Source organism: Zeus faber (assembly GCF_960531495.2).
Source record: "Zeus faber genome assembly, chromosome: 9".
NCBI classification, from domain to species: Eukaryota; Metazoa; Chordata; class Actinopteri; order Zeiformes; family Zeidae; genus Zeus; species Zeus faber.
This window is the reverse complement of record NC_137197.1, coordinates 12,983,017-13,010,040: the sequence shown is the minus strand read 5'-3', so window position 1 is coordinate 13,010,040 and position 27,024 is coordinate 12,983,017. Positions and strand designations below refer to the sequence as shown.

The 27,024-nt window shown below is 42.6% G+C and overlaps 1 protein-coding gene across 1 annotated transcript in view; it reads right to left on the bottom strand.

The window, feature by feature from the left end:
• Positions 1-27,024, bottom strand: part of dync2h1 (dynein cytoplasmic 2 heavy chain 1) — a gene marked incomplete at its 5' end in the record, with an annotated part of 163,522 nt that overhangs the window by 66,884 nt on the left and 69,614 nt on the right. The window contains 19 exons of the mRNA XM_080007116.1: positions 878-997; positions 6,206-6,369; positions 8,055-8,178; positions 8,668-8,766; positions 10,722-10,831; positions 11,557-11,698; positions 12,997-13,123; positions 13,953-14,039; positions 14,152-14,273; positions 16,517-16,640; positions 17,608-17,768; positions 18,222-18,335; positions 20,029-20,166; positions 22,888-23,036; positions 23,273-23,354; positions 24,117-24,259; positions 24,335-24,448; positions 25,029-25,137; positions 25,718-25,966. Of these exons, the coding sequence (XP_079863242.1) occupies positions 878-997; positions 6,206-6,369; positions 8,055-8,178; positions 8,668-8,766; positions 10,722-10,831; positions 11,557-11,698; positions 12,997-13,123; positions 13,953-14,039; positions 14,152-14,273; positions 16,517-16,640; positions 17,608-17,768; positions 18,222-18,335; positions 20,029-20,166; positions 22,888-23,036; positions 23,273-23,354; positions 24,117-24,259; positions 24,335-24,448; positions 25,029-25,137; positions 25,718-25,966 (2,478 nt within the window). The remainder of the gene's footprint in view (positions 1-877; positions 998-6,205; positions 6,370-8,054; positions 8,179-8,667; positions 8,767-10,721; positions 10,832-11,556; positions 11,699-12,996; positions 13,124-13,952; positions 14,040-14,151; positions 14,274-16,516; positions 16,641-17,607; positions 17,769-18,221; positions 18,336-20,028; positions 20,167-22,887; positions 23,037-23,272; positions 23,355-24,116; positions 24,260-24,334; positions 24,449-25,028; positions 25,138-25,717; positions 25,967-27,024) is intronic.

Here is a 27,024-nt window from a genome sequence, read left to right as displayed (position 1 = left end):
GGCCACGGAAACTCAAATAACCAGACGTTCCAACAGCGTGAAGAGCCAACAGGGAATCTGAACCACAACACCTGGAACCCTGAAGCTGACGAAGGCCACAACCGGTTCCACTCCTGAAGCTAGGAACCGGAAAGTGAGACCACAGGGGGCACTAAAACTGGAAACCAGATTGCAAAAACACGGCCCGGCCTGATGAATCTCGATATCTCCTGTGACATGCAGATGGTAGTGTCAGAACTAGATGTAAACCACCTGAATCCATCGATCCATCGTGCCTTGTATCAACGGTCCAGGCTGCTGCCGGTGGTGGTGTCACAGCGGTGGGGAATGTTTTCGTGGCCTCTAAATGGTTTGAATGCCACAGCCTACCTGAGTATTGTCGCTCAACCATGTGCATCCCTTTATGGCCACAGTGCAGCCACCTTCTGGTGACTACTTCCAGCAAAGTTACACACCGCGTCACAACGCACACGTCATCCCAAGATCGTTCCACGAACACGGAAATGGGTTAAGTGGACTTCAATGGAGCTCAATCCAATAAGAGTTCAGACCAAGGGATGTGGTTTGAACTCCATGTCAACATGGAGCAGAATCTGTAAGGAATGTTACAAGCACCTTGTTCAATCTGAGCAAACCAAGAACGCAGGCTCTCCTGGGGACAAAGGGGTGGTCCCTACAACGTAATGGAAAGGTGTACCTAATAAAGTGGCCACGGAGTGTAAGAGCCATGTAGCAGGGATACAACATCTCAAAGCTGTCCTCATTACTTCTACACTTTTAATTGGATGTTCGTATAAACCTTTGGATTCTGCAGCTGACAGATGGCAGCTTGTCTGACGTCCTGCCTCTTCTGTGCGTCTGACTAAGGTGCGTTTACCTCGAGCAGGGACTCCTCCAGCAGAGCCAACTGAATCTTCTTATCTTCCTCTTGTTGTAGAAGTCGGGTCTTCTCCGTCTCCAACTCCGGCTTCTCCTGCTGGATGGTCAGGGCCAGCAGCTGGTGCACAGGCACGCACATACACAAACATTATGGGATGGGAATGCAAAAAACGACGCGCAATTACCTAAGAACAAACAAAAAACTCAAGCCAACCCGTGCCCGTGTAGATTAAGTGAGGGTTAATGTGACATTATTGTAAAATGACAGGGTGATGATGTACGACTCTAAAGGGGGTTATTTTGCGATAATGATAATGCCATTATCCAACGCATTACATTGAGACAGAATATTTATTTAACACACTTTCAACAACATAGCAAACTATTCCCCCTCCAGAGAAACTTTCCCTACGTATGACAAACCTATTAACTGTTATGAATGTGAAATTGGACACATCAGCATTCATCTCTTCAAGCCTTCCGCCGCAGCATCACAAGATGCCGCCGCCACTGTTAGAATTAGCAAGAGCATGAAGACAGAGTGATGCGAGTGACGCGAATCCCGGTGGAGAAGTGGTTGCCCGTGACAACGGCAGACCCGCCAACCTTGGGAAAATATATTGAGTATCACAACATAGTAACAGAAGCTCTCAACGGTGTTTGAGTTACTGCAGCTAAATGGCTCCAGAATAATCAGTTATTCACACCGTAGTCGTCTTGTAACGAGGTTCATCACATTGTATGTGAGCTACTACAGCTAACTATATACAGTATACAAATTCATCTCGTTAGGATATACCCCTTGAAATGCATCATCTTGTTAAGTTACCGATCATGTTTACCAACCAGAGATGCACCGATTGGCCGATTCCAACTTCAGATTTTTTTTCAGTCTGACCTGCTGTACGTCAATGACAAATACATCATGTGATCTGATCACGCTCATGTGATAGGACAGCTGCACATACGGACTACTCGGAGCATTTTTACGAGTGCAGTACATGAGCACTGTAAATGGCGTGTCAATTTGACCGGCACAGAAGCTGAAAATATATCTGACACCGATCGGCTTATCACCGGTCATGGCCGATCAAGCTGAAAACCGGCCGATTCGGGTCACCGGCAGATCCATCGGTGCAGGTCATGTTTTATATGTTAAAATTACGGTCACATTTTTGTGGTTGATTATTACTCCCCTACTTCCCATTTTACCTCAGCAATGCAGCGTCGGTGCATAATAAAGTACCGCTGCGTATCAGTGGATGTTGAGTGAGTGAGAGGAGAGGGAGGGGAGGCCTTACAGAACCACAGGCACAAGGTCATAACATGTGGTCCAATCCGAGGGATGTGGTTTAAATAATGAATAAATGTTCGGTATTGTTTTGTGCTGATTGCTTGATTTCTGTTCAATAATATATATATCTTTGCGTAGTTTCAGCTGGCATTTCGTACATGCGTATTTTGACCAAGAATTGCGTGGTTTGCATACAAAATGCGTGCAGGTTGGCAGGTCTGCAACGGTCATTATTAACAGATATTGGTCCTTATCAGAATCGAGTATTAGCACAGAGCGGTGTAATAATAAGTTGTAACACCCTTTACTTTTATTATTATCATAATCGTACCCGCAGCCCTGTTACTCCACATGATCCTATTTCCATAAGTACACGACAAAGACGTAATGAATTGGCTGCGGCTTTGTTTCATCACACAAGAGCTCTTTCAGCGGCACAGGAAGGATTACGCTTATGAAGAGCTCAGCGCTGAACCCTGCGTGGTAGACATACTTTGTTGGCCGGGGCACAGATTATAAGATACTTCCCATCAGTATTCATGAGTCAACTGTTCAATCCCAAGTTTGCACAAAAGCCTTTTTTTCCCCCCCAAACACTGACTGACAGAGTAATAGCACAGGAGCACAATCGCAATCAGCCAAATCAAGTGTTCCAAGGAAAACACAACCTGAGGGAAGATGGGGAAAACATCAAGGAAATATCAAGCATCTTATTTGGAGGCATGTGCGCACATGTGCTGTATGTTTGTGTCCGTGTGTGTGTGCGCGCGTGCGCTTGCTTGTTGTTTATAAGTCCTAACGCCTCCGCTGAATTGTCAGGAGGCTCTACCCCACGGTTTTTCATCCGCTGTGCTGTGAGAGTTTGCCAGATGTGCTGAGGAATTGTTTGAAATTCCACTTCAACAAGCTCCTGTGTTGCAAAGTCAAAAATGCCATGCGGTACTAATTTATCAGTTCCAGATGGAACTGATTAGTTACATTTTCAGACTAGCACATTGAGCGAGAGTCAGAAGTGTTAGATTGGAGTTGTGAATTGAATCATTTAATTCTGTCAAAATAGTTTATTTTGGTGGAAGTGTAAATCAGTCATATTCAATACGAATTACACCAAATGCCTTGACGTTTTTTTTAACTTAAATTTAGACCTCATTAATTGTTCGTTATGACCGAATCGTTTGGGTCACAACAGATAGAACAGGTTTCAACGGACCCCTTTCCCGGCTTGTCCTTTGCCGGCTGCACCGCAGCGTGGAACGGGAGGCAGCAAGAGAGCGGGTGGAGAAGGTTCCATCTCCAGAGGCAGAGTGTAGGACAGGTCGAAAATGGCCGAATTCCGCCGTCCGTCCAGCGATGGACATTTGAGATTGGTCCCCGGGCGCGTGGCTGTACGCTGCCCATTGCTCCTGGCTGCCCCACCCCCGGAGGAAGGACAAGCCAGGATGGGATAAAAGCAGAGAATTCCTTTCACCGGCCACCATTTGAAGGCATCTGTGTGTGTTGGTCGCCGTCGCTGCATGAGTGCATGTGTTGTGGTGTGTGTGCCGTGTGACGAAGAGAGAATCTTCATCAATCAATCTTCATCTTCATCATCTTCACCTTCATTCAATGATCACACTGATTTAATAACTTTGGGTGAGGGTTATTCAGCGTTGTTCTAATCAAACTGAATCCTCAATCCTGCACAATCAGAACAATAATAATAATAAAAATAATGAATAATAATTTTCGAAAAATAATAAAAAAACGATAATGTGATGTTTTATGTTGTTATTTATTTCAATGACTATACAAACAGCTCTTTGTTCTCCCTAATGGGGCACTCCACAAACTGGGAGAACGTTGCCCGTGTTTTTGTCAGGGTGATAATCATAAATCATTTTGAATCATTTTATATTATTAAGTAATTTGTTTATTAAACCAGTGTGATTCTCTCATCAGCACAGTATGTTATACGTCCCACTGCAATAGGCTAGACCAGGGCTTCCCAAACTGTGCGTTGTGCAAATGTTTTCTGGGGATCGCCAGATGATTTTCTGAACATGCACAAAAATAAGGAAAATGTGTTGGGTTTTTTTTTTATATATATATATATATATATATATATATAATATATATATATATATTTAACATATAATAATTTTTCACAAAATAAAAAAGAAAATTATCCCGCACAAATCTGGGCATTTGGTCACCCATTGAGCGATATGGCCCGAATGTGAGGGAAAGTTACATAACGGCTTGTGTTAGCGAGTATTAATTATTATATAATAATTACTATATTATTATTATTATTCAATAATAATTATAATTATTATTAAATATATCAACAACTATAGCAATAACCAATAACCATAGCAGCACAAATCAGCAAAAACCCAGCACGAATGGCATCATTTTATTGAAATTCTAATCACATGGGTATCAACTCCACTGAGGTTTGTGCGTGTCCTCAACTATGCTGTTTGATCCAACATCGGCGAGTCGGGATGACGTGATCTTGAAACAGACTTTTCTTTTAGGGGTCACCAGCCAAAAGTTTGAGAACCCATGGTCTAGAATGCTACACCTTTGAATTCATAAAATTCCCCGCCCCACTAGGGGGAATGGGAACAATTAAGGAAAAATAAAGCTCATTCAATCATCACAGGAAGGTTTTTAAAAGCTATGTGTTGATTTTATTCAAGCACAGGAACTAGATGAGAATGGCACGCTATTAATTAGAGGCAGTGTGTGTGTGTGTGTGTGTGCATATTATCAGTGTTATTGTCCTTCTAACAGGGTTTTATCACTTTTTCGTCGTTCGGCGGAAACTTTCCAATTGGGTGGAGGTGTGAGGTGTGCGGGGGATGCTGCTGCCCCTGAGGCGGCTCAGTTACCCAGTCTGTCTGATGGACTCTTAGAAATAACGTATTAATAATTATACTATTGATACTTGGCACCAGTGTATCAATATTGAATTGTGGAATAACCCTTTGTTGTCCTTAAATTTGTATACATTTAGATATTAAGAATGCAAATATAAATAAGAAAAAAATACATAAAATGTTGATATTCATTTCAGTGCTGCTGCCCCTGAATAAAGCTTATTTCTGGCTCGGCATTGCGGTGCAGCCGACGGGCAAGCGAAGCGCTCGGTCTGGATATCAGAGCGCGGTCGCACCGTGAAAGACACGTCTAGGGTCCGAGTGGCATTTTTTTAGAAGAAAAAGGATAAAATGTAAGAATATAACAGAGCTTTCTCCATAGAGACTGGACGTGTTTCAGTTTCTCGTCTTTGCAGCCGAGCTCCACGGTTCGGACTCGCCATTTTTCGGAATGTTGAAAACAGATACGTTTTGAATATTCGGCTCCACCACTACTTTACAGCAATGTTACCACTTCCATTCCAACATACTTCCTTTCACAGCCGTTCCGACATTTTCCTAAATGGGACTAGGTCAAGAGTGGGGGGATTTGGAAGAGTGCGGAAAGACTTTATTCGGAACATCGAGACCTGATCCTGTTTCCACATGACGCCAATACGGAACAATTGCCAGTGGGTTCACGGCTTCCAGTGCAAGTGGGAAACGGGCTTTCGATACCAGTCCTGTCTGGACTGCTCACATGTGCCACCTGGCAGTGTTTGGTGCGCACTACAGCTAGTGTTTTTCTTTTTTGCAAAAAAAAAAAAAAAAAAGCAGCACCTCCTCAACACCGCCACAGGACAGGATCAAAGCAGAGGCAATCGCGACGTCTGAATCCAGAGACATCTGTAGCTCGAAGTAGACCACAATAATAAACACAGTTCTATATGTCGGTGACGTTTTTAATGCCGAACAGGATAGTATTGTGCCATGGGAGTATTTTATCGTAAAAGGTTTGTCGTGGCAGGAAAAAGATTGGGAAACACTGGGCCACCCACTCTAAAAAGGAATCCTTCTTGGCATTATATCTGCATCAGTTTCAAATCTAGGAATTGAATCCCGTGGCCCAAATGTAACTTCAGGGTACATCTGTGTGTGTGTGTATGTGTGTGTGATAACGTGCACTCACCTGTCCCCTCAGGCCGGCCCTGCTGGTGGTGAAGTTGACCTCGGTAACCACGGAGACGGCGTCGGGGGGGATGAAGGGGGCGGGGTTCCGCGTGGCCAGGAAGAGACGGAAGTCCTCGTTGTAGTCGATCACCTTGTCACCGATCTGAACCACGTACCTCGGACCTGAGGGGTTATAAAAAAGAAAGGGAAAGAAAAGTCAAAAAGAAGGGGAAAAAGGAGGCAGCGTTCATCGCAATCAAGCCAGAAATGATGAGGGAGCGACCATTTACGAGAAGCTTCTTCTGACTAATTTTCCCTCTGGAGTCAACGAGGGAATTATTAAGGAGAAACTACTGTTCAAGTTTTTCATCCATACAGTATGTCCTGCATCTTAAATTATTTTTGACTCACTCTCATTTTGCCAACCATCTAGTGTATCCCATAGTGTGTGAGTATGAGTATGTGTTTAGCTTTTCCAATTGAATCTAGTGGGAATCCATTTAAATTCAAAGAGGTTGTTTTTTATCTTGGAAGATATTGAAAGTCTGGCAATGTTGAGGGGAGACTTCAGATGGTCACTTCATACAAAAGACATCCAACAAGAAAAAAAAAAAAAAAAAAAAAAACAGCGCCTATGTGAACCGAAAAGATAAAAAAAGGGACTGGATGCATACAAAGGGGTTTTTATTTCCAAATGATGAAACCAATATTCATGTGAATACTCTCAAATCAAAGCTGACAATCAACAACAATTGCGATGGAAAGTGAATATCAAGTGACCCCGCCGCCTACTAACCTCACCTAACATCCTTTGTGTCACCACCGTGGCTGACAGTAACGTTAACCCACTGTGTCAATACCGAGGCTCCGGTGGTCACTTTAATTCTGTCTTCACCCCTGCCCTCCCTCCCTGCCTCCCTCCCTCCCTCCCTCCTTCCCCCTCCTCTCTCATTCCCCTAACTATGCCTGCAATGCAGCACTGCCTCCCTTCCCCTCTCTCTGCACTTTCAAACCCCCCTTTGCAAAAGGGATGAACTGCTCTCTCTATAGCGTCCCCTCCCTCTGTCATCTAGTTTGAACCGGATCGCCACCTCTCGATTTATTCAAACAAATGTTTATTCTCATTTTCATTGTAACACCTCACAATTGGCGAGGAACTATCAAGGGCTGGAAACACTTTGGGTAGTACCGCTGGCAATGGATGTCCCAAAGCTTTTGGAAAGCTGCGGTTAGTCATGAACTGAACAATGTGTGCTGTTACAGACCATTAAGAAGAAGAAGATAACCAGAACATAGAGAACTGATCTTGAACACTCAATAGACACCGTCCCTCTATTTTGATGATGTTTCAGCTTTGCCACTTCAAATAAAATGGCCTCTTGTCTCATGGGCTCTGGATCAGCGATGCTACAGTGTGTATATAGTGCATTGTATAGAAAATAAGACCATTCAAAGCCATAAGGGCTTAATGAGCACTTGACACGCACGCACGCACGCACACATACGGAACAAACACAGATTGGCTCACAAAAAACATAACTTAGTTGCCTTCATTGCCTTCGGAAGGAGCTGAAAGACTACGAGTCGAAAGATTAAATGGAACAGTTGCATCTTGCCGTCTGACACCTCAGGGACTAACAATGTGCAAGAGAGAGAGAGAGAGAGAGAGAGAGAGAGAGAGAGAGAGAGAGAGAGAGAGAGAGAGAGAGAGAGAGAGAGAGAGAGAGAGAGAGAGAGAGAGAGAGAGAGAGAGAGAGAGAGAGAGAGAGAGAGAGAGAGAGAGAGAGAGAGAGAGAGAGAGAGAGAGAGAGAGAGAGAGAGAGAGAGAGAGAGAGAGAGAGAGAGAGAGGCAGAGAGAGAGATATTACCCTGGGCGACCAGGTCCCTCCTCAGAAGCGGATACAGGACGGGTTCCACTCCGTCCATCTCCTGGATGATGAGGGTTTTACCAAACCTCACTGCCAGCTCCAGACACGTCATGAAGTTACTGTCCTGCAGCACCGACACACACACACATTTAAACTCTGAACTTCTAATCAGAACCTTTATTCGCCAAGGAAGGTGCCAACATTCACAAAATACAGAGGTTGAAACAAGAATATGAAATAAAAATAGAAAACAAGCAAACAAGAAATAACAAACAAGATCGCCAATATACATACGACATACAAGAATGCTGAATGAGAATAAGAATAGCGAATGATAACTAAAAAAAAAATAGGATTGAGATAAAGAATACACCTCTCCAATTGGATTAGGGTTTCATCTATGTTAATTGAGGAAGAAGCAAAATCTACTTTAGCATCTACTCCCAAATAAGGAGGGTAACCAGTAAAAGGATATTTTTTAAGATGAGTGTTTGTCTGTATGTGGATGACGTGTTTGTATGCGGTTGATGTGTGTGTGTGTGTGTGTGTGTGTGTGTGTGTGTGTGTGTGTGTGTGTGTGTGTGTGTGTGTGTGTGTGTGTGTGTGTACCTACCTGCTGGTTGGTGACCACCAGTCTCTGGTCTTTGAGGTGCGTGCGCAGCCACTCAGTGGCGCGGGACGAGGGGTCGATCAGGAAGGGACAGGCGACACTCTGGGAGGGGGACGGAGGACAGGGACCCTTCACTACCAACTCCCTTTCTTTTCCTTTGTCCCTTCACCCTCAGGTCGCTCAAGTCAAAACACACTTTGAGTCGTGTGTTGCTTGCATGTTAAAGTCCTGTCTCACGGCTGCCAGGCTGATCGGCCTTGGTGTCCCTCACAAGCCAGGGATGATGTCACCCTAAAATTCCCAAGATGCACTGGAGCTCATCTCAGACGATGCAAGCTGGTAATATTATTTATATCAAGTCTGTACGAGTCCAAAAACGTTACAACAACAAAAAAAATAGTGTCTCAAGTATGTAGACCTGCTCAAACGTCCAGTTATTAGGCAAGAATGATGATATTTTATGTAATTATATCATTTCATTTTAAGTTGCAATGTGCCAACTTGCGATTGTCGTTAATTTCATTTTACTGATGTATTTAAAAATTGTGTTTGCGCAAGCCTTTCCTCCAGACAACATTCATTTGTTGAACACAGCTATTTACCTACATGCACGGTAGAATCTCAGCGCAAAACAAATTTGCAGGTGAGACAAATGTTTGAAGGAGTTGAAACCAAAACAAATAAAAAATAGAAAGAGCAATTCCAGTTTGAGACGAAGAAAGAAAATAAATTCTGAATTAGTAATATGAGGGGGTCGGAAAACAACAGCTATTGGAGTTGATTGAATGTGTGGATAGAGGCAGTGACAGAGACAGGCCGTTTTGAACGGATGGATGGATGAGGGGATGTGACTTCTTACCCGCAGCTTCAGTGCATTGATCTTAAGGCAGCCATGTTAAAAAACAAAGACAAGTGGAGACAAGACAGATGAGCCGTGATAGCATGAAGAGGGAGAAGAAGAACAATGAGAAGAAGAGGAGGAGGAGAGAGGACAGTGATTCAATGCTAAACTGTGAAAATGTGGCTTTAAAAACATGCAGTTATCGGCTGTAATTACGGGCTTGGCCATGTTGACAAAATCATGATATTATGATATCCTTAGATAGTGATATCGACAATGGGACAACATTTTGGGAAAGACTATTGGTGCTTTTACACACACTAGAAATATTCAGAATATTATCAGTCCAGAAAATCACATACATTTTTTACTTTACAGTAATTGCGCCTTAAGGACAACATTTTACTATATCGCAATATTACAGAAATCCCAGAAGATGTCTAGTCTCATATGACGTTACTGATACCATAGCAATAAATTGTCCAGACCAACACACAATTGATACCAAATAACTTGAGTTGAATCAACCACAAACAATCAAGCATAGTAATAAGCTGCTTTCACACACGCACTGCAACCCTGACAATATCCGGACACTACCCGGAGGAGCTGTATGTGTGAACGCAAATGTCCGAATCATTTGGAATGGACAGTATCCGGACTTTACCCAGCTAGGACCACAGTACAAAGTCTGCATAATGTCCGATTGAGCAGTATGTGTGAGCAGAGCAGGTTATTGTCCGGAGCATTTACAGCGAGCGTGTGGCGTGTTGATGATGCATCTAACATGTGCAAGGTTAATCGCCTTTGTGCGGATCTTTGTGGACAGAGTGCAGCTGCTTCGTACACCACTCTGCTTTCCTTTATATTCCTTTCCTCCCATTGCTTTATATTACGTCCAAATACATGGAGTATCAACGCCCAATTAAAGATAAGTCGGTAGCTTTTTCCGCCATCTTGGGTGTGGTGTAAACTCCGCAGCATTATTGCGTCACGTCCAGACTCCTGTACACTCTATCCAGACCCAGGAGTCCTTCAAGAGGTTTTAGGGGGTCCCCAGTAAATTGATGAATTGATAAACTTTAACATTTAACTCACAAGACGTTAGCACCATTAGAGAATGTACAGTAATAACTGTTTTGATCCTAGTTTCACTGTTATCTCCCTAGCCATGGTATAGACACACATAGGCATGGAAGTTTAGACTAGTTCCGACCTGCAGTATGACCAGAGCGTTCTCCATGGAGAGGTCGTCCGACGGCAGCCCTTCACTTTTCCAGATAAGCTGCTCGCTCTCCGTGCACAAGAAGGAGCGCAGGTCAAATTCTGGCACAAAAATAAAAATCCACAAACACACACACATTTAACTTTGATTAAATCTGCAGTGATCTCCCATGAGTTAGTGCAATGTGTAAATTCAATACAAAATATTGACTATACGCTCAAGGTTTACACAACCCTCTATAGAACAAAAACCTTGATGTTAAACTTTTTTAATTAAATTGATGTTAAATTGAACTAAACATAGCATAATTGGGTATTCATTAGAATATGAATATGATAATACTGGATTGGGTTCAAATGTGTGGTTTGGGGAGAATTTGAAGAGAATAGTTTTGTAAAATCAAAATAAACATAATTTAACAAATGGCAAATTCAAAACATAGCAGTGAAGACAACGTATTTAAAAACATTTACAAAACAAGGTTTTTAATTGTAAGTTCACAAGTCACGCATTGAAAACTTCTAGTTTTTCTAAATGTGAAGAAAAAAGAACTAGAACTTAAATGTTAATAACCAATTATGTCCTAATATCATAATGTTATGGTATGTGTGTAGAATAAGCCTTCCAGTGAATATCAATAACATGCCCGTTGAATTAGTACACATTCATGAGTTTTTCGATTGCCCAGCAACAACAATGGAACAATGGAATGCTCCATCAGTGTATTCACATTTTTTTTAATGAGCACAATTTAAAAAATTTCCCTAATCAAGTGAACACAAAACAATAACAGATCCATGGTAATATTCTGCATTGGGGACATTACTCTGCAGTCCAGTCTGGGACATCCACGTCTCAAGACAGTGTCTCCTGCGGTCCTCAGAGGCAGAGGACAGGTAGGTGATGAAGGCTGCTGCCAGCATGGCCCTCATGGGAAGGGTGTCCAACTGGTCCTTGATCTCAGAGACCTGGAGGGGGAGAGAGAGGGGAGGCATGAGAAGACAGGGCAATGGATTGATACACGTAGATAGACAGATAAAAACAATAAGCAATAATAATAAATTAATATATATGTTAAAAAAAAAAAGATATAATAACAATAAACCTCTGTATCAGGAATTCATTTCAATTTCATCACAGACAAGTAAGAAATTGTAAAAGGTTGCATACATGCAGATACCAGTACTGCATTTGGATATGATTTGAACATATTCTAACATATGTTAAGCAGAAACACACACACACACACACACACACACACACACACACACACACACACACACACACACACACACACACACACACACACACACACACACACACACACACACACACACGCGCACACACACACACACAGAAATTGAAGAAAAAAAAAACTCAATGAGACATATGAGCGATATGTGAATTTTATCATGGGCACAGTCACACACTAAAATACATATCTGTGATCTGTTATTTTTAGCTGATAGGAAACCCAGAGGGAGTCGGTGTGCAAGACTACAAGCAGCCTTCTAATGACCAAATGGAACAAACAAGCATTAAGATAAACTGATAGTTTTATCATCCCCTAAACGGCCCTCGTACTGGAACACAACACACACATGCACACATATGCACACATATATGCACACACACACACACACACACACGCACACCCAAAGAGCATTAAGCATTAACATATATCCAACAGATCACACAGACAAAGAGCTTAAGTGATAGTGAGGCTAAGTTTGTTTATGTGTGCGTGAGAAAGAGTGTGTGTGCATGTGTGCGGTGTGAGAGAGAGATCATAAATGAGAACACGAAGAGCGAATTGAAAGTTAATTGAGTCTTGGGTGTGGGCCTTGGGGGCCCTGTGTGTGTGTGGGTGTGTGTGTCAGGGGGAGATTGAATGTTTTAATTAAGGTGCAGACAGATGCTGGGGAGAGGAGTAAAAACAGCCAAGAGGGACCCAGGACAGCAGGATCCATCCCTTGTGTGACGCACGCACGCACGCACGCACGCACGCACGCACGCACGCACGCACGCACGCACGCACGCACGCACGCACGCACGCACGCACGCACGCACGCACGCACGCACGCACGCACGCACGCACGCACGCACGCACGCACGCACGCACGCACGCACGCACGCACGCACGCACGCACGCACGCACGCACGCACGCACGCACGCACGCACGCACGCACGCACGCACGCACGCACGCACGCACGCACACACACACACACACACACACACACACAAACAAACAGGGGTCCTCCTACCTGTGTGTTCCAGCGTGTGTGCTCTCCATCTAGCTGGGAGATGAGCTTCTGGGCAGCCATGATGGTCTCCTGTGCCTTGGTCACCTCCGCCTCCAACTTAGCCGCTTCGGTCGTGCGACACTGGAACCTGGTGAGAGAAAGAGAGGGACGGACACAAACCGACACAACACAAACACTCATTCCACTTTCCTCAGACGGTCTCTCTCACAGTAGTGACGAAATGTTCAAATCTGTTTTGCGACTTGGTTCTTGACGAGTGGCTGGATAATAATTTGGTGCAGTGTAGCGAGGGAGAACTTCTGGTTAAGGATGAACGAGAGCCAGAAGAGCTGGTTCGGCTCCAAGTTGTGGATGGAATTCAGAGGCAGTGAAGGGCCAGCTCGGCTCTTCCTCTATGGGAGATAGGCGGCAAGGGCGCCATCCTGAGGGGGGGCGTGGAGAGGTAGCGATTGGGACGCATTTTGTCCATGTGTCTCCCCCTTTGGCGATGTGCATGCTAGTGATGCACGCGCAAAAACTGTGTTTTCATTTTGGATGTAGGTTCATTTATTTTTACGTCTGCTTATGGAATTAAACAAGTACGTATGAAACGGTACAGAACGAAATTGGGATAATGGGGACACTTTCTCTGTGACTCTCTCTCTCCGATCACCCCCTCTCCATGCGTCATGCGCATAAAATAATCTTCGCGAGTCTGCGAGCCTTGCCTTTCTACTTCCTTCCTTCGTTCCTTGTCCCCACACTGTTTTTACTTGTTTTATTTGGAGATACGGGGCAGCCCTACTTCCATCAATACCTCACAGTGCTCTGGATACAAACTGATGCACGCACAAAGCCTCATAGGTGGCTGAAAAAAACAATACAGCGAGAGCTGTCTGACGTAAGATGGAGGGATATAGGTACACAAAAGGGGCAGATGGAAGGAGAAAAGAGAAAAAAAAGAGAGGGATGCGTACTTGTCTTTCAGCTCGTTAACTTTCGCTCCCACGGAGTTGAGCTGCTCTTCCAGCTTGTTCTTCCTGTTCTCCGTCTTCCGAAGATTTCTGAACAGAAGCACACAATTAGCTCTGGGTGTGTGTGTGTGTGTGTGTGCGTGCGTGCGTGCGTGCGTGCGTGCGTGTGTGCGTGCATGCATGCATGTGCGCTTGCGCCTACTCCAGCAGCCCGGCCTGCTCCTTCTCCAGGGGGTTGATCCTCTCTAGGACGTGGGAGTACTGCACGTTGGCCTTCACCCAGGCAGCCAGGGGAGCCGCCGCCGCACTGGCCCGCTTGGCGTTCTGAAGTAAACAATTGCATACACGAATCAGCCAGAACATTAAAACCACCACTAATAACTTTTAATATGGTGTAGCCCCCTCTCGTGCCGCCGAAACAGCTCTGACCCATCGAGGCATGGACTCCGCAAGACCTTTGAAGGTCTCCTGTGGCATCTGGCACCAAGACGTTAGCAGCAGATTTATATCTGCTGCTAACGTCTGGCCAGAACCCCGGCCATACCCATGATGTAGAAGAAAAAATTAGTAATTAGACCAGGACACCTTCTTTCATTGCTCCATGGTCCAGTTCTGATGCTCACATGCCCACTGTAGGTGCCTTGGGCGGTGGACAGGGGTCAGCATGGTCACTGACTGGTCTGCAGCTACACAGCCCCATACACAGCAAGCTGTGATGCACTGTGTGTTCTGACACCTTTCTGTCATAGCAGCATTAACTTTTTCACCAATTTGTGCTACAGTAGCTCTTCTGTGGGATCGAACCAGGGTGGAGATCACTCCCCATGCGCATCAATGAGCCCACTGGCACCATGACCCTGCCACCGGTTCACTGGTTGTCCTTCCTTGGACCATTTTTGGTCGGTACTAACCACTGCATACTGCAACACCCCACAAGACCTGCCGTTTTTGGAGATGCTCAGTCATCATCACAATTTGGCCCTTGTCAAAGTTGCTCAGATCCTTACGTTTGACAATTTTTTCTGCTTCAAACACATCAACTTCAAGAACTGAATGTTCACTTGCTGCCTAATAAATTCCCACCCCTTGACAGGTGCCATTGGAACAAGATGATCAATGTTATTCACTTTACCTGTCAGTGGTTTGAATGTTGTGGCTGATCGGTGTATATTACATCATATTATATAATATGTAATACAGCAGGTTAGAATAAATGACAAGCTGATCACTAAAAATATCAGTTCCTTTAATCACAATGAATTTGTCTCTGAATTGTATCGAATATCGATTTACTTTCGACCTACAAAATTCAGATGGAAACATATGATCAGACAATAATCTAACCATCTATCACAGAATGGATTGCGATCTGCTTAAATATTGTGTATTGTGAAACTAAATTATTATCAGGATCATTATGAGTCCATCTCGTAGGGATGGTCCCCTATTGTTATTGTTCGGATAATTATTATTTTTATTCTCCGTGGCACTTTACAGGCTAAAAGTGTCTGGAACAAAACAACCGCTGCAGCTAAGGACACGGTTGAGGTCGTAAGATCCGGGACGTCGCAGACATCTCGTGGTTAAAGTTTCATCCAAACCCGATCCACATATGGAACAGGAATTAGTGAAAAACTGACTCAATTTGACCGGAAGTGGCCGAATGTTGGCGACATGCCAACAGTTGGCGAGATGAGGTTGTGAAGTAAGATGCCTTGTGACATCATCATCTAATCTGCTATAAATGTGCAGGTAGTTGTTACGAACGAACATTCACACCATGCGAGCTGCAGACTCCATCGCTCTGAAGTGGTTGCAAACTGTGCATGTGTGTGTGTGTGTCTGTGTGTGTGTGTGTGTGTGTGTGTGTGTGTGTGTGTGCGTGTACCTGCTTGATGTTTTTCATTTGTTGTTTTATTCTTTTGCCCTTTTTGGAAATATAAACTCAGACTGTTCTAACCCGGTGTTGTCTCCCTCCTTATTTTGTGGCATTCCAGCCAGTCCTAACGCACGAACTGAGTCTAAAACCGTTCAAAACATATTCCGTCTTTGTGTCCTCACACATGGAGTTCGCTTGCAGCTCCAGGGCAACGGGTCCGAATGGTGTCCGTTTTATTTTAGTCCTGAAAGTTTGAAAAGTTGATGAAATGCCTCTGAGGGACACGCAGTGTTTAATATGTTTGAAAGGAAGCTTGTTGTTGGGAACTTCCACACGGAGTCATTTCCTTCCACAGAGACGCCGTGAGGCAGGACTCTGTGCACTACAGGGAGCAGACAGACACCTTCTCCCTTTTGGGATAAAGTCATTACACGCAACAAGTGTTTCCTTGTATTAGTAATTCGGGGTGTCACCAGGACCCCCAGTAATTACGTGAGTCGATGCTGTGTTCATTGGAAACTCAGAAAAATGTATCTCGTTTTAGACGTAATGCTGATGTAAAGATGAACGACAGCACAAACAAATGCTACATTCCATGGCAACTAGAAAATTTGTAATTGTTGTCGATAATAGACCCTGTGTATTGCTGCCTGCAGATAAATGTATTATTACTATTGACAACTAGAACCTTGGGATCGAAGGAGGCCTTGTTCGCATGCAGCAGCTCCTCCACACTCTCACGGATCTCAAGGGTGATGTTCCTGGCCTCGAAGGTGGCGATGTCCTCCTTCACGCCACGCTTCGCTAGGAAACTAGTGGAGAAGAAGGTGGGATGGATAGAGAGAGAGAGAGAGGGAGGGAGAGAGAGAGAGAGAGAGAGAGAGAGAGGGAGGGAGAGAGAGCAGGTCATCAGCCAGAGAGAAGCGGATTCAAAGGCGAATAATGAGGCTGTTATCGCTAATTCAAGCCTAAAAAAAAAATTAAATTTGGCTTTTTCTGACTAATTGAGAACAAATAATCGCCAAAGTAATTTGTGCGCCTGTGACTCATGTGCAGTGAGGCCTGGCTCAATCAAAACAAATATAATGCGCGCACACACACACACACACACACAAAGCTTCTTTGTTGCTAGCACTAGCTCATAGCAGCTCACTCAAATAGACACGAGCACCGACAATTGTCACTCTGACTTTCTCTGAACGTACCGGTAGCCATATTAAACCACATGCACACAAACAGCATAGATAACCCCCTATATAACCCCATATAAATTGGATATTAAAATGTATAACGTAACACATACAGTCACTCGCTATATGAATGTTGAGACATGAATATCTGACTTTGGACCCAGTGACACACACATTAAGTTCGAGGGTCCTCGGGTTCTTATTTTTAATCTATGCAACACGTTGACCTATAAGAAAAATGATATTATAATCCCTCCCATTCCCTTATCCATCACTTCCCACTCTCACCCAAGTGCGAATTGTACTGGATACCCACAGGATTCCCCCTGGAGATCAAAGCTACCGACCTAGTGTCTCCCATTTACGCACGGAGGAAAATAAATACATCTACAATCTAATAAGAGTATTGGGGTTACGCAAAAAAAAAAAAAAAAAAAAAAGTACCCCAGCGCGGGGAGGGAAATAGATATATAGATAATAGAGAGGTACATCTAGAATAAAAACACACTGCTCGCTCGCTTGTTTTCGATATGAGATCTCTCTGATCGGGCTTTTCTCTCTCCATCCACCTGTCCCTCCGCCCCCTCACCTCTTCATGCTGACCCAGGAGGTGTCGAAGATACACATGAGCCTGAGCACGCCCTCCAGGATGTCTCGGATGATGTTGGGCGGCATGCGCAGGGAGCGGATCTCTGACAGCGCTTCAGGCCTGATGTTCCCCACCGCCCGCTTGGCCTCGTCCACCAGGGGCTGGAGAGAGAGAGAGAGATAAGGAGTGATTGAGTAAGGTAGACGTGTAAGAACAGGATGGGTGTTTTAGGTGCAGGGTTAGGCTGTGGTGGCTTTGTTTGCAGAAAAAAGCTGCACGATTAAAGAAGGCGCCAGCTGATGGACCACACATTTGGCAACATGTCAACATGTCACCCCACATTTCATTAATCTTTTGGATGATCAAATTAAACTTTTAAAAAAAAAGTGTATATTCAGTGAACCGATGATCAATTCACACTGTATTTTACTGTATCGAAAAAGATAAAAAAAATATATATATATTTATAAATATTTCTTATGAAACAAAAATAACTATACTGTTTTTATTTTGTGAAAATGTATTTGTAATTATTTGTAATTATTTATATATTTCTTTATGTACCGTCTACTGTCCCACCACCCAACAAAACAACTAGATTTTTCTTTTCTTGCCTGTACTTCCTTCAGCTCATTGTCTATGATGGTCTTTCTCTCCTCGATCTTAGAGACCTCCTGAGCCATTTCCCCCTTGATTTTCTCCATCTCCGTCTTCTGGTCACTGGCGTTCTGCGGGTAGAAACCAGCAATATCACGTAATTTAAAACAACAGTAAACGAAAATGAGAGAATAAAGTACAGAGCAGTGCAGAATGTGTTTAAATCCTTTAAAAATCCGCCCACCGAGCTACCGCCGTGAATAAAAAGTAATATGAGGCAATGTAATAGCTTCCAATAGGGCCTTATATTCCCTGCTGGCGCATCCAAAAATACTTGGTGTGATCCTAAAAGTTATACCGTGTGGCTTATATATGCTATAACATGGTTCAGTTGTAAAAGGTTAGCATTGAAATATGCTTTTTGAAAGTGGCAGCTACAAGCTGAAGGAACATGCTGTTAAGATTGAAATCTTAAATGTGAGGTGAATTAAGATGGAGAGCAAAAGAACAGTTCAGATAGTTCTGAGGAGCGAAGGAAAAGGAAAAGAAAACTTTTTCTCCCTCGTGTGGGTCCAGTTCTCCCACAGTCCGCTTTCATTTCCATCTCTTCTTGCTTAATTGATCGCTCCTTCCAGTCCCTGCGCTCCTGTGCAGTCGTTTGTTAATCCCATCCCACCATTTGATATTTCCCAAGGTTCTCCACCCACTCTCCCAAATATTCCCATCTAATCTACTGTACATCCATCCATCTATATTCCCATATATTCAAGATTCAAGATTTTTATTTGTCACATACATATACATACTTCCATACATATATGCAGTGAAATGTAATGCAACGCACCCGGTGATAACACACAATAATTTGTATACATATTTGTATACAAGTGCGTACAATTTGATATTTGTGGGTGTGAATTGTTAATACGGAGGTTTGTTTATTGGCAATTGTTTAGCTTATTTTATATTGCCAAATATTTCAATACTTGTTTAGGTTTATTGTATACAGGTACTCCTCACTTAACGACAGAGTACCGTTCCTAGGACCAGGTCGTTAAGTGAAGTGGTCGATAAGTGAGGACCCGAGACTGAGACTGAGAACGGTGATGAGATCAGATGTATACAGTGTATATAGTATATATAGTATATATAGTGTATATAGTGTATACAGTGTATATAGTGTATAAAGTATATATAGTGTATATAGTATAAATAGTGTATATAGTAAATATATAGTGTATATAGTTTATATAGTGCATATAGTATATATAGTATATAAAGGGTGATGCGTGATGAGATGCTTGACGCTGAGACGCCGCGGTTTTGTATACATTATTATACAGTCGTAAGAGCGAATGGCTGTTAAACAGGTAGGTCATTAAGTGAGGAGTACCTGTATTGACAATGTTTTTTTCCATTCTTTAGTTCGTTTTTAGGTTTGATTGCATATCACATTCTTTTAAATTTCTCATTGAATGTTTAGATGTATTGTATATTGCTTTTCTACCTTTTCTTCTAACTTTCCGCCTTACTGTTCTCCTTTTTACGTCTGCCCCTCTCTAGTGCAGCCCGGGATTCCCAGAGAGAAGTAACGGACACATTAACTAACAAACAAAACGCAGAGAGAGCCAGGGGAATTTTGAGAGAAGTTGTTTGTTGTTGAATGTTAAACTAGGAAGAGAATGAATGAAGTGAAAGAAGAGCAGTACACGGTTCACAAAAAGGGCTGAGAGTTGAAAGGAGGATAAACAACGGCCGGGAGAGTTACACACACACACACACACACACACACACGCACACGCACACACACACGCAGAGTGTGACCTGCATGGAGGAGGTGATCTCCTGCAGGGCGGCGTCGGCCTCCTGCTGCTTGGTCCTTAACAGCGAGCTCTGCTCCGCGGCTCGTCTCTTCAGTTTGTCCACTAGAGCCTTGGCCTCGTTCAGCTTGGACACGCCCGCCTGGCGACATAGACAGTATAATATATATACAGTTTACTATATTACACACACACACACACACACACACACACACACACACACACACACACACACACACACACACACACACACACACACACACACACACACACACACACACACACACACACACACACACACACACCCACACACAGATCGGCCACATGATTAAATAAAAGCCGAGGATTGATATGAAAGTTTTTGTTTTTTTCTATTTATTTAGACACAAAATAATTGAGTTTAATATATTTTATTGCAGATTAATCGGTGCAATAATTGTGGCTCACTTCCGTTATGATGTATTTTTCGAATTTCCAAAACATTTTGGTAGGCAGTTCGTTGAAAACGTCTGGATTTGCAGCGCGTTTTCTAAATGCTGGGCATGTGTTTTCAAGTTGGTGAAGATGTTTTTTTAAGTGGCTTGCGTTTTGTTTATTTGCATGTGTTTTCTTAAGTTGCAGTGCATTGAGCTCTCAGGGCCACCGTAAAGGTCTGAACTTTGCGATGTTTCATATCTGAAAAAAGGCAATTTTAGTAACATTTCTTATACGGGGCACTATCTATAATAAGGCATAGGTTCTTGGCTTCCTAGCCCGAGATGTCTAGGTTTTTTGAAATTTTTTCTCTTCTCGGTCTTGGTCCAACCCAAATGACCTCTGCTTTGTCATCTTTCAGTTGGAGAGAATTCTGGGACATCCACATTTTTTTTTTTTTTACATCTTTTAGACATTTCTGCTGAAAGCTGGGGGACTGCAACCGGGAGCACAGAAATGTACAATTGTGTGTCATCAGCATAACTGTGGAAATTGACACTACGCTTTCTCGTGACATTATCCAGTGGTAGCATATAGTGTTCACAATTGCAAGAACAGCTCAAAATTGCCAAAACATCAAGTAAACAATCATACACCTTCTAAATAACTTGGTGGGGATGGGGTCAAGTGAGCAGGTTGAGGATTTCATTTGAGAGATAACTTCACTCAAAGCTTTGCGTGTGAATTTGCTCAAATCCATGACAGGATCAATTTGTCTACATTGATCATCTAAATCTGAAATGAACCCGACCTGGGAGATTTGTGAACGAATACCGCACATATTTCCTTGAAAGAAAGTAGAAAACTTGTTAGACCTAGATGTGGAACCGGCCGCAACGTCAGGATCAGCGGTCAGTGCAGGGTTTATCAATCAATCAATTGTTGAAAAAAATTGTGTTTTTGTTTTCAGAAATGAGTCCAGAGAAGTGTGCTTGTCTGGCCATCTTTACTGCTTTGTTGTAAATAGCAAGTTGCTCTCTAAGTATCTCATAGTGAATTTGTAGTTTGGCCTTCTCCACCTATGTTCCGCTATGCGGCAGTTCCTTTAAAACAGTTGACTTTCTTTCATTTTCCATGGATTGTCCCTTTTTTGCTGTCCCTGTACGAATTTTTGGAGGGGCTACATTGTCGAGGGTGGCTCTCAGACGATCGTTAAAATTGTTCACCAAATTGTCGGGATCAGAATGCAGATCAGGCCGGTGAAGGATAACTAGTAAATTCTGAACTTGTTGATTGCATTCTGATTGATTCTGACCTTGTTGATTGCAACGGTATTTCGGAGTCTTTTGATTCTTGACAATGTGTTTCTCACTTTTATGTATCACACTGAAAACGATACAATAATGATCTGACACAGCTAGATCTACAATAGATAAGACATAACAAGATAACCAAATCTAAAGGACGGCCTTTGTTGCGAGCTGGCCCAGTGACGTGCTGAGTAAAATCAAGTGAGTGCAATATGAACTGGCTTGTCTTTCTTGTCCTTCTTGTCCTTCCTCCCCCATTCACCAGCCACCACCCAAAAGCATGTGCTTGTGTGTGTGTGTGTGTGTGTGTGTGTGTGTGTGTGTGTGTGTGTGTGTGTGTGTGTGTGTGTGTGTGTGTGTGTGTGTGTGTGTGTGTGTGTATGCATGTGTTGTAGCGGCGTGCTGTGTGACAAATAAAGATTCTTCTTCTTCTAGCAGGGGCCCTCACTGGGACACACACATAGGCCCCATTGCCTTACTGTACTGTATGTTGCATATTGTACTGCATTCTGTATCACTGTATTGGGTTATAGCATACTGTGCTGTATTGCGGTTCTGTTCGGTTGGACTGCATTGCTGTGCCTTACTGTTGTATACTGTACTGTATATCTCCACACACACTACCTCACTTTATTCACATGCCACTTTACTGCTGTAACTGTATATATCTGTATATACATGTAATGTAATGTAATATACATAATGGTCAATTCCTCTTATTTCTATTTTGTATCCCCACTCAGTATATTACCTTTTTACTCTTATTTTATCCCATTTACTAACAGCATTACATTTTAGGAATCAGTTAGTTTAGTTAGTTAGAAATGAGTTAGCTATTGTGTGAGTTTAGTACTTCTTGTGCATAATCTCTGGGTGCGTTGCAATGACATTTAACTGCATATATGTATGCTCGTATGTATATGTATGTGATAAATAAACATCCTGAATCTTGAATCTGTTATTACAAATTAGTGATATGGGTATCACTGCCCTCTGACTTGTGATTATCAATCCAAGTTATCAATCCTGCTATGTCTATATTCACCGCAGGGCAAAAAGTGATTCCAGTAGGATCGATGGTGATGTGTTTTACTGCCATTTGAGCCTCCTAAAATCCACCCGGATGCAGCTTACTGTACCTGAAGATGCTGCTTCCTGGTGCTGAGCTGGCTCTTCTTGCTGCTGCATATAGCAGTGTAGACGTGAAGGAAAGCCATGTACTGGCTGGGCGTGGCTCCGTGTGCCCGACATGACTCATGCACCATCAGGAAGAGGTGACCCAGGTCCCCTGGGGTGAACGATAAACTACGTCAAACTAAAGATTGTCCACAGTAATGCAGCTAACCACCCTATATAACAAAAAGATAAAATATAAATAATCCATTAACTGTTATTAATGTGTAATTGGACATATATATTTTTTGTTATTATTATTATTATTATTTATATTATTTCCGCAGATTATATTTTGATGCAAAGTGGTTTTCAGTGATTTTCATGGACGTGTGTGTCAGTGTTTCCTACCTGAGCTTGTCTTCTTCCCGCCCTTCTCTCCGGCACGCTGCTCCCCCTCTTCCTCCATCTTCGCCAGCAGCAGCTCAGGAATCTGAGTGGACACATTTGACTATTTGAGAAAAGACCCAGAACTATTCATGGTTCACGGTTGGAACTTTTTACACAACGGAGTAAAAACACAAACAAAAAAACAGCCACCTGTTACTAAAAGTGAATATGTTATGTCAGACAATACATTATTAATTATTCATTTTTATTAATATATTATCCCACCTCCCTCCAAACAGTTAAGTACCATCTTATCTTAAAGCTTCCTAGTGTGAGTTGTCTGTGAGGTTTTCTACACATTTTCCTTTTCAAAATTCTACCCCTTTCCCAGACTTTTAAGTAGGTTTTTCAGACAATATTGAACAACTTGGGAGTACTTTGCTAGATAGTTTATTCAGTGAATACATGGTTTTAAAACCCAACTGTTCCAGTCATGTAACAGGAAATTTTGAGTTTTATATTTTATATTACAGAAAAGAGCTGTAGTCTGGAAACACAAATAATTGTCCATGGTCTTTTTAGATTGTTTTTTGATTACATTACATTACATTTAGCAGAGGCTTTTATCCAAAGCGACGTACAATTATTCAAACACCGACAGACGCAGCCATCAGGAGCAATTAGGGGTTAAGTGTGTTGCTCAAGGACACTACAGCATGCTAGCAGGAGGAGCCTGGGATTGAACCAGCAACCTTTAGATCACTAGACCACCAGCTCTACCACTTGAGCTACCACCCCCCCCCATACTTATTCAGACCAGGAAATGACCAAAATGAAATGCAGTAGTTTTCCATCTTTTTCTGACCTTCTTCATGCTGTTCTCCGACCATCCCTCCATCCACTGCACAGAGCAGCGGCGGTAGAACGCAGGGTTGCTCTCACAGTTGATGGTGAAGTTGGAGTTTGTGCAGTCCATGATCAAAACGATGTGAAGGTTCCTCTGGATCCCTGAAGGACACATGTACATTGAGTGATGGATGGATGGATGGATGAACACATCAACGGGTGGACAGAAGTACTGACGGTAGGAGAAGTAGTTGTAGAGGGGTCCGATAAAGCCGTCCTGCGAGGCAGGGTCCTTGAGGGAGGAGAGGAGGGGCTCCAGCTCCTCTGGAGAGTACAGGCCTGGAACCTCGCCTGGACACACACACACACATACACACACACACACACAGACACAGACACACACACACACACACACACACACACACACACACACCAAGTCATGATTTAAAAAGGAAGCCTTTTTTGTTTGCGATTTGAACATCAGGACACATGTCCAATAAAAGGATATATAGTATTATAGTAGTAGTAGTAGTAGTAGATAGTATTAACCATTAAACCCATATGGTATTGAAACAACTTAGGGCCTATCAAATTTCATGAAATAATGATTAAAAAAAAATGAAATAGGTAAAAAATTAAATACAAATTAATTAAATAAAACACAAATAATAAAAAAAATAATAATAATTAAAATGAACTAAAATTAATGTTTTTTATGGTAAGGGTTAAAACAGTAAAATACAAAGGTAAAAATAAAAATGAATAACAAAACATGAATACATAAGCTAAAAATAAATGGAATAAAATAAAAATGAATAAAACAAAATTGAATTTGGTGATGGTTATTTCAAGTTCTGTACATTTCACTGTTATTATTGACAATTATTGACATAACTCATACAGGAAGCACACACAAATGGAGTAGTCAGACCTGAAGACAGCAGACTATTGACCATCTCCAAAAAGGCCGGGTGGACAAACTGGTAGTCCTCCAGCAGCAGCACCACCTGCTGGCCATCCAGACCTGCCAGCTGCATCACCTGCACACAACAATGTCAGTATTCAAATATTTAGCGAGGTTTTAGTCATGACTACAGTATAACTTTTAAAGCAGTGATTCTCAAACTTCTTGAAGGACCCTCGTTTCGATAACATTTAGTCTCTGGGATCGTAATCTGGGAAGATTTTTACCGTTAGATATGAATTAGTCCTGACTTCCATACAAGTCTATGCTCTAGTTAGGGAGATTACACTAAAACTAGGATTAAAACAGTCATAATTGTAGTCTCTAATGGTGCTCAATGAAATAACAGTGAAGTTTAACTATTTTTTTGGGGACCCCCTTGAACCTCTTGAAGGGCCCCCACAAATGTGATATATCAAATGTATTGTATGCATAAAAAAAACAGGAAAATTGTATAAATTCAGACAAAAATGATCACCAAAATAAATGAAAAAAGAGGGGTGGGGTTGAATCAGGTTTATTTAAGGGGGGTCTTGGAGGTTAGGAGGTTGGGAGAAGATTAAAAATATATATTTTTTTACCCTTTAAAAGTAGAGTCAATTCTCAAATATAATTGCAATCAGGCATGACCTGTTTTGTAAAGTTCAATCTCTTACCGTCTTCAGGTCGTTATTGAAGTGTTTAAGCGAGTATCCTCGTGAGATTTTGGGCGTGTAGAGCGTGTATCCGTGCATGTGGGCCACCAGGCAGGTGGCGGCCCGTCGGCCCACCCCACTGCGCCCCGCCAGCAGCAGGGAGCCCCCGGGCCAGCCCAGCACCCGGTCCATTCGGGACACAAAGTCACACACCTCCCAAAACAGCAGCAGGTCCAGCTCCCGGTTATCACGGCTGTACTGGACCGCTCCCTGGAGTGGACAAATTTAAATGAACACAAGAAAACACATTAACGTGATCGAGGACAGTGGGGGTACGCGTACTCCTAGGGGTACTTTGGAGTCCTGCAGGGGGTTCATATTAGTCATGCATAATTTCTAAAATAATTACACTATAATAAATTGAATAAAACAATGTTAATGGAAGTTCGATAAAGCACATTTTATATTCAATAGTCCTTTTTTCAATGCAATCGTTAACTGCCGTATAGGGCTTTGGTGCTGAAAGGACAGCGCAGAGACAGTCCGTTGGAAGGGCAGTGATTAAGTGTGGAAAAAAATCATCTGGGAAATGAACCTCACATTTTGTGGTGAAACTGTGTCTAAACTGTGTCGTTAACATCCCTAGTACAAACTCGGGGACAGTGGGGACTTTCTGTGTTGCTTTGCTCGCTCATCTCCACCTCTGACAAATAGCGCCCGTGGTCCCCTGGTCCCCGTTCATAAAAATTAAAATAAAAAAACAGCGTGTTTTTATTTTACATGTATTTTATTGTGGTCCGTTTACTTATTGAATAAATAGAAACATTTAAATTAAATAAAGCACCGTACGTAACCAGGACATTTCAAGTCATTCTCTTACCCTTAAGTGTATTGTGTGCGTACATATTCAAATGTACGTCATCTGTAGATCATATCACAAGTACTTAAGCCTAGAAATAATAAATAATAATTGGACACACACAAAATAAATCCCCCATATGTTTAATGAAGTGTACCTCCCCCTTGCGAGCGGCCCGCAAAGTGACAAGCAGAGCAAAAGGCCTTGAACGCAGTCAATGATGATAACTAAAGAATGATTATGATGTTTATATTTCATACCACACATCACCGGCAAAATGAATGAAATACAAAAAAAATACAGGTTTATATATTATTAAACATTTGAAATGTACCATTTATGTGGTTTTCAGTGTTTTTAAGGTTGTTGTTTATTAAATCAGACACTGATGGCACAGCTCTGAGTTGTACCTCTTTATGTATCTTTTTATTTTTATTTTTATTTTTTAACCAAAAATATTTTGCGCTGG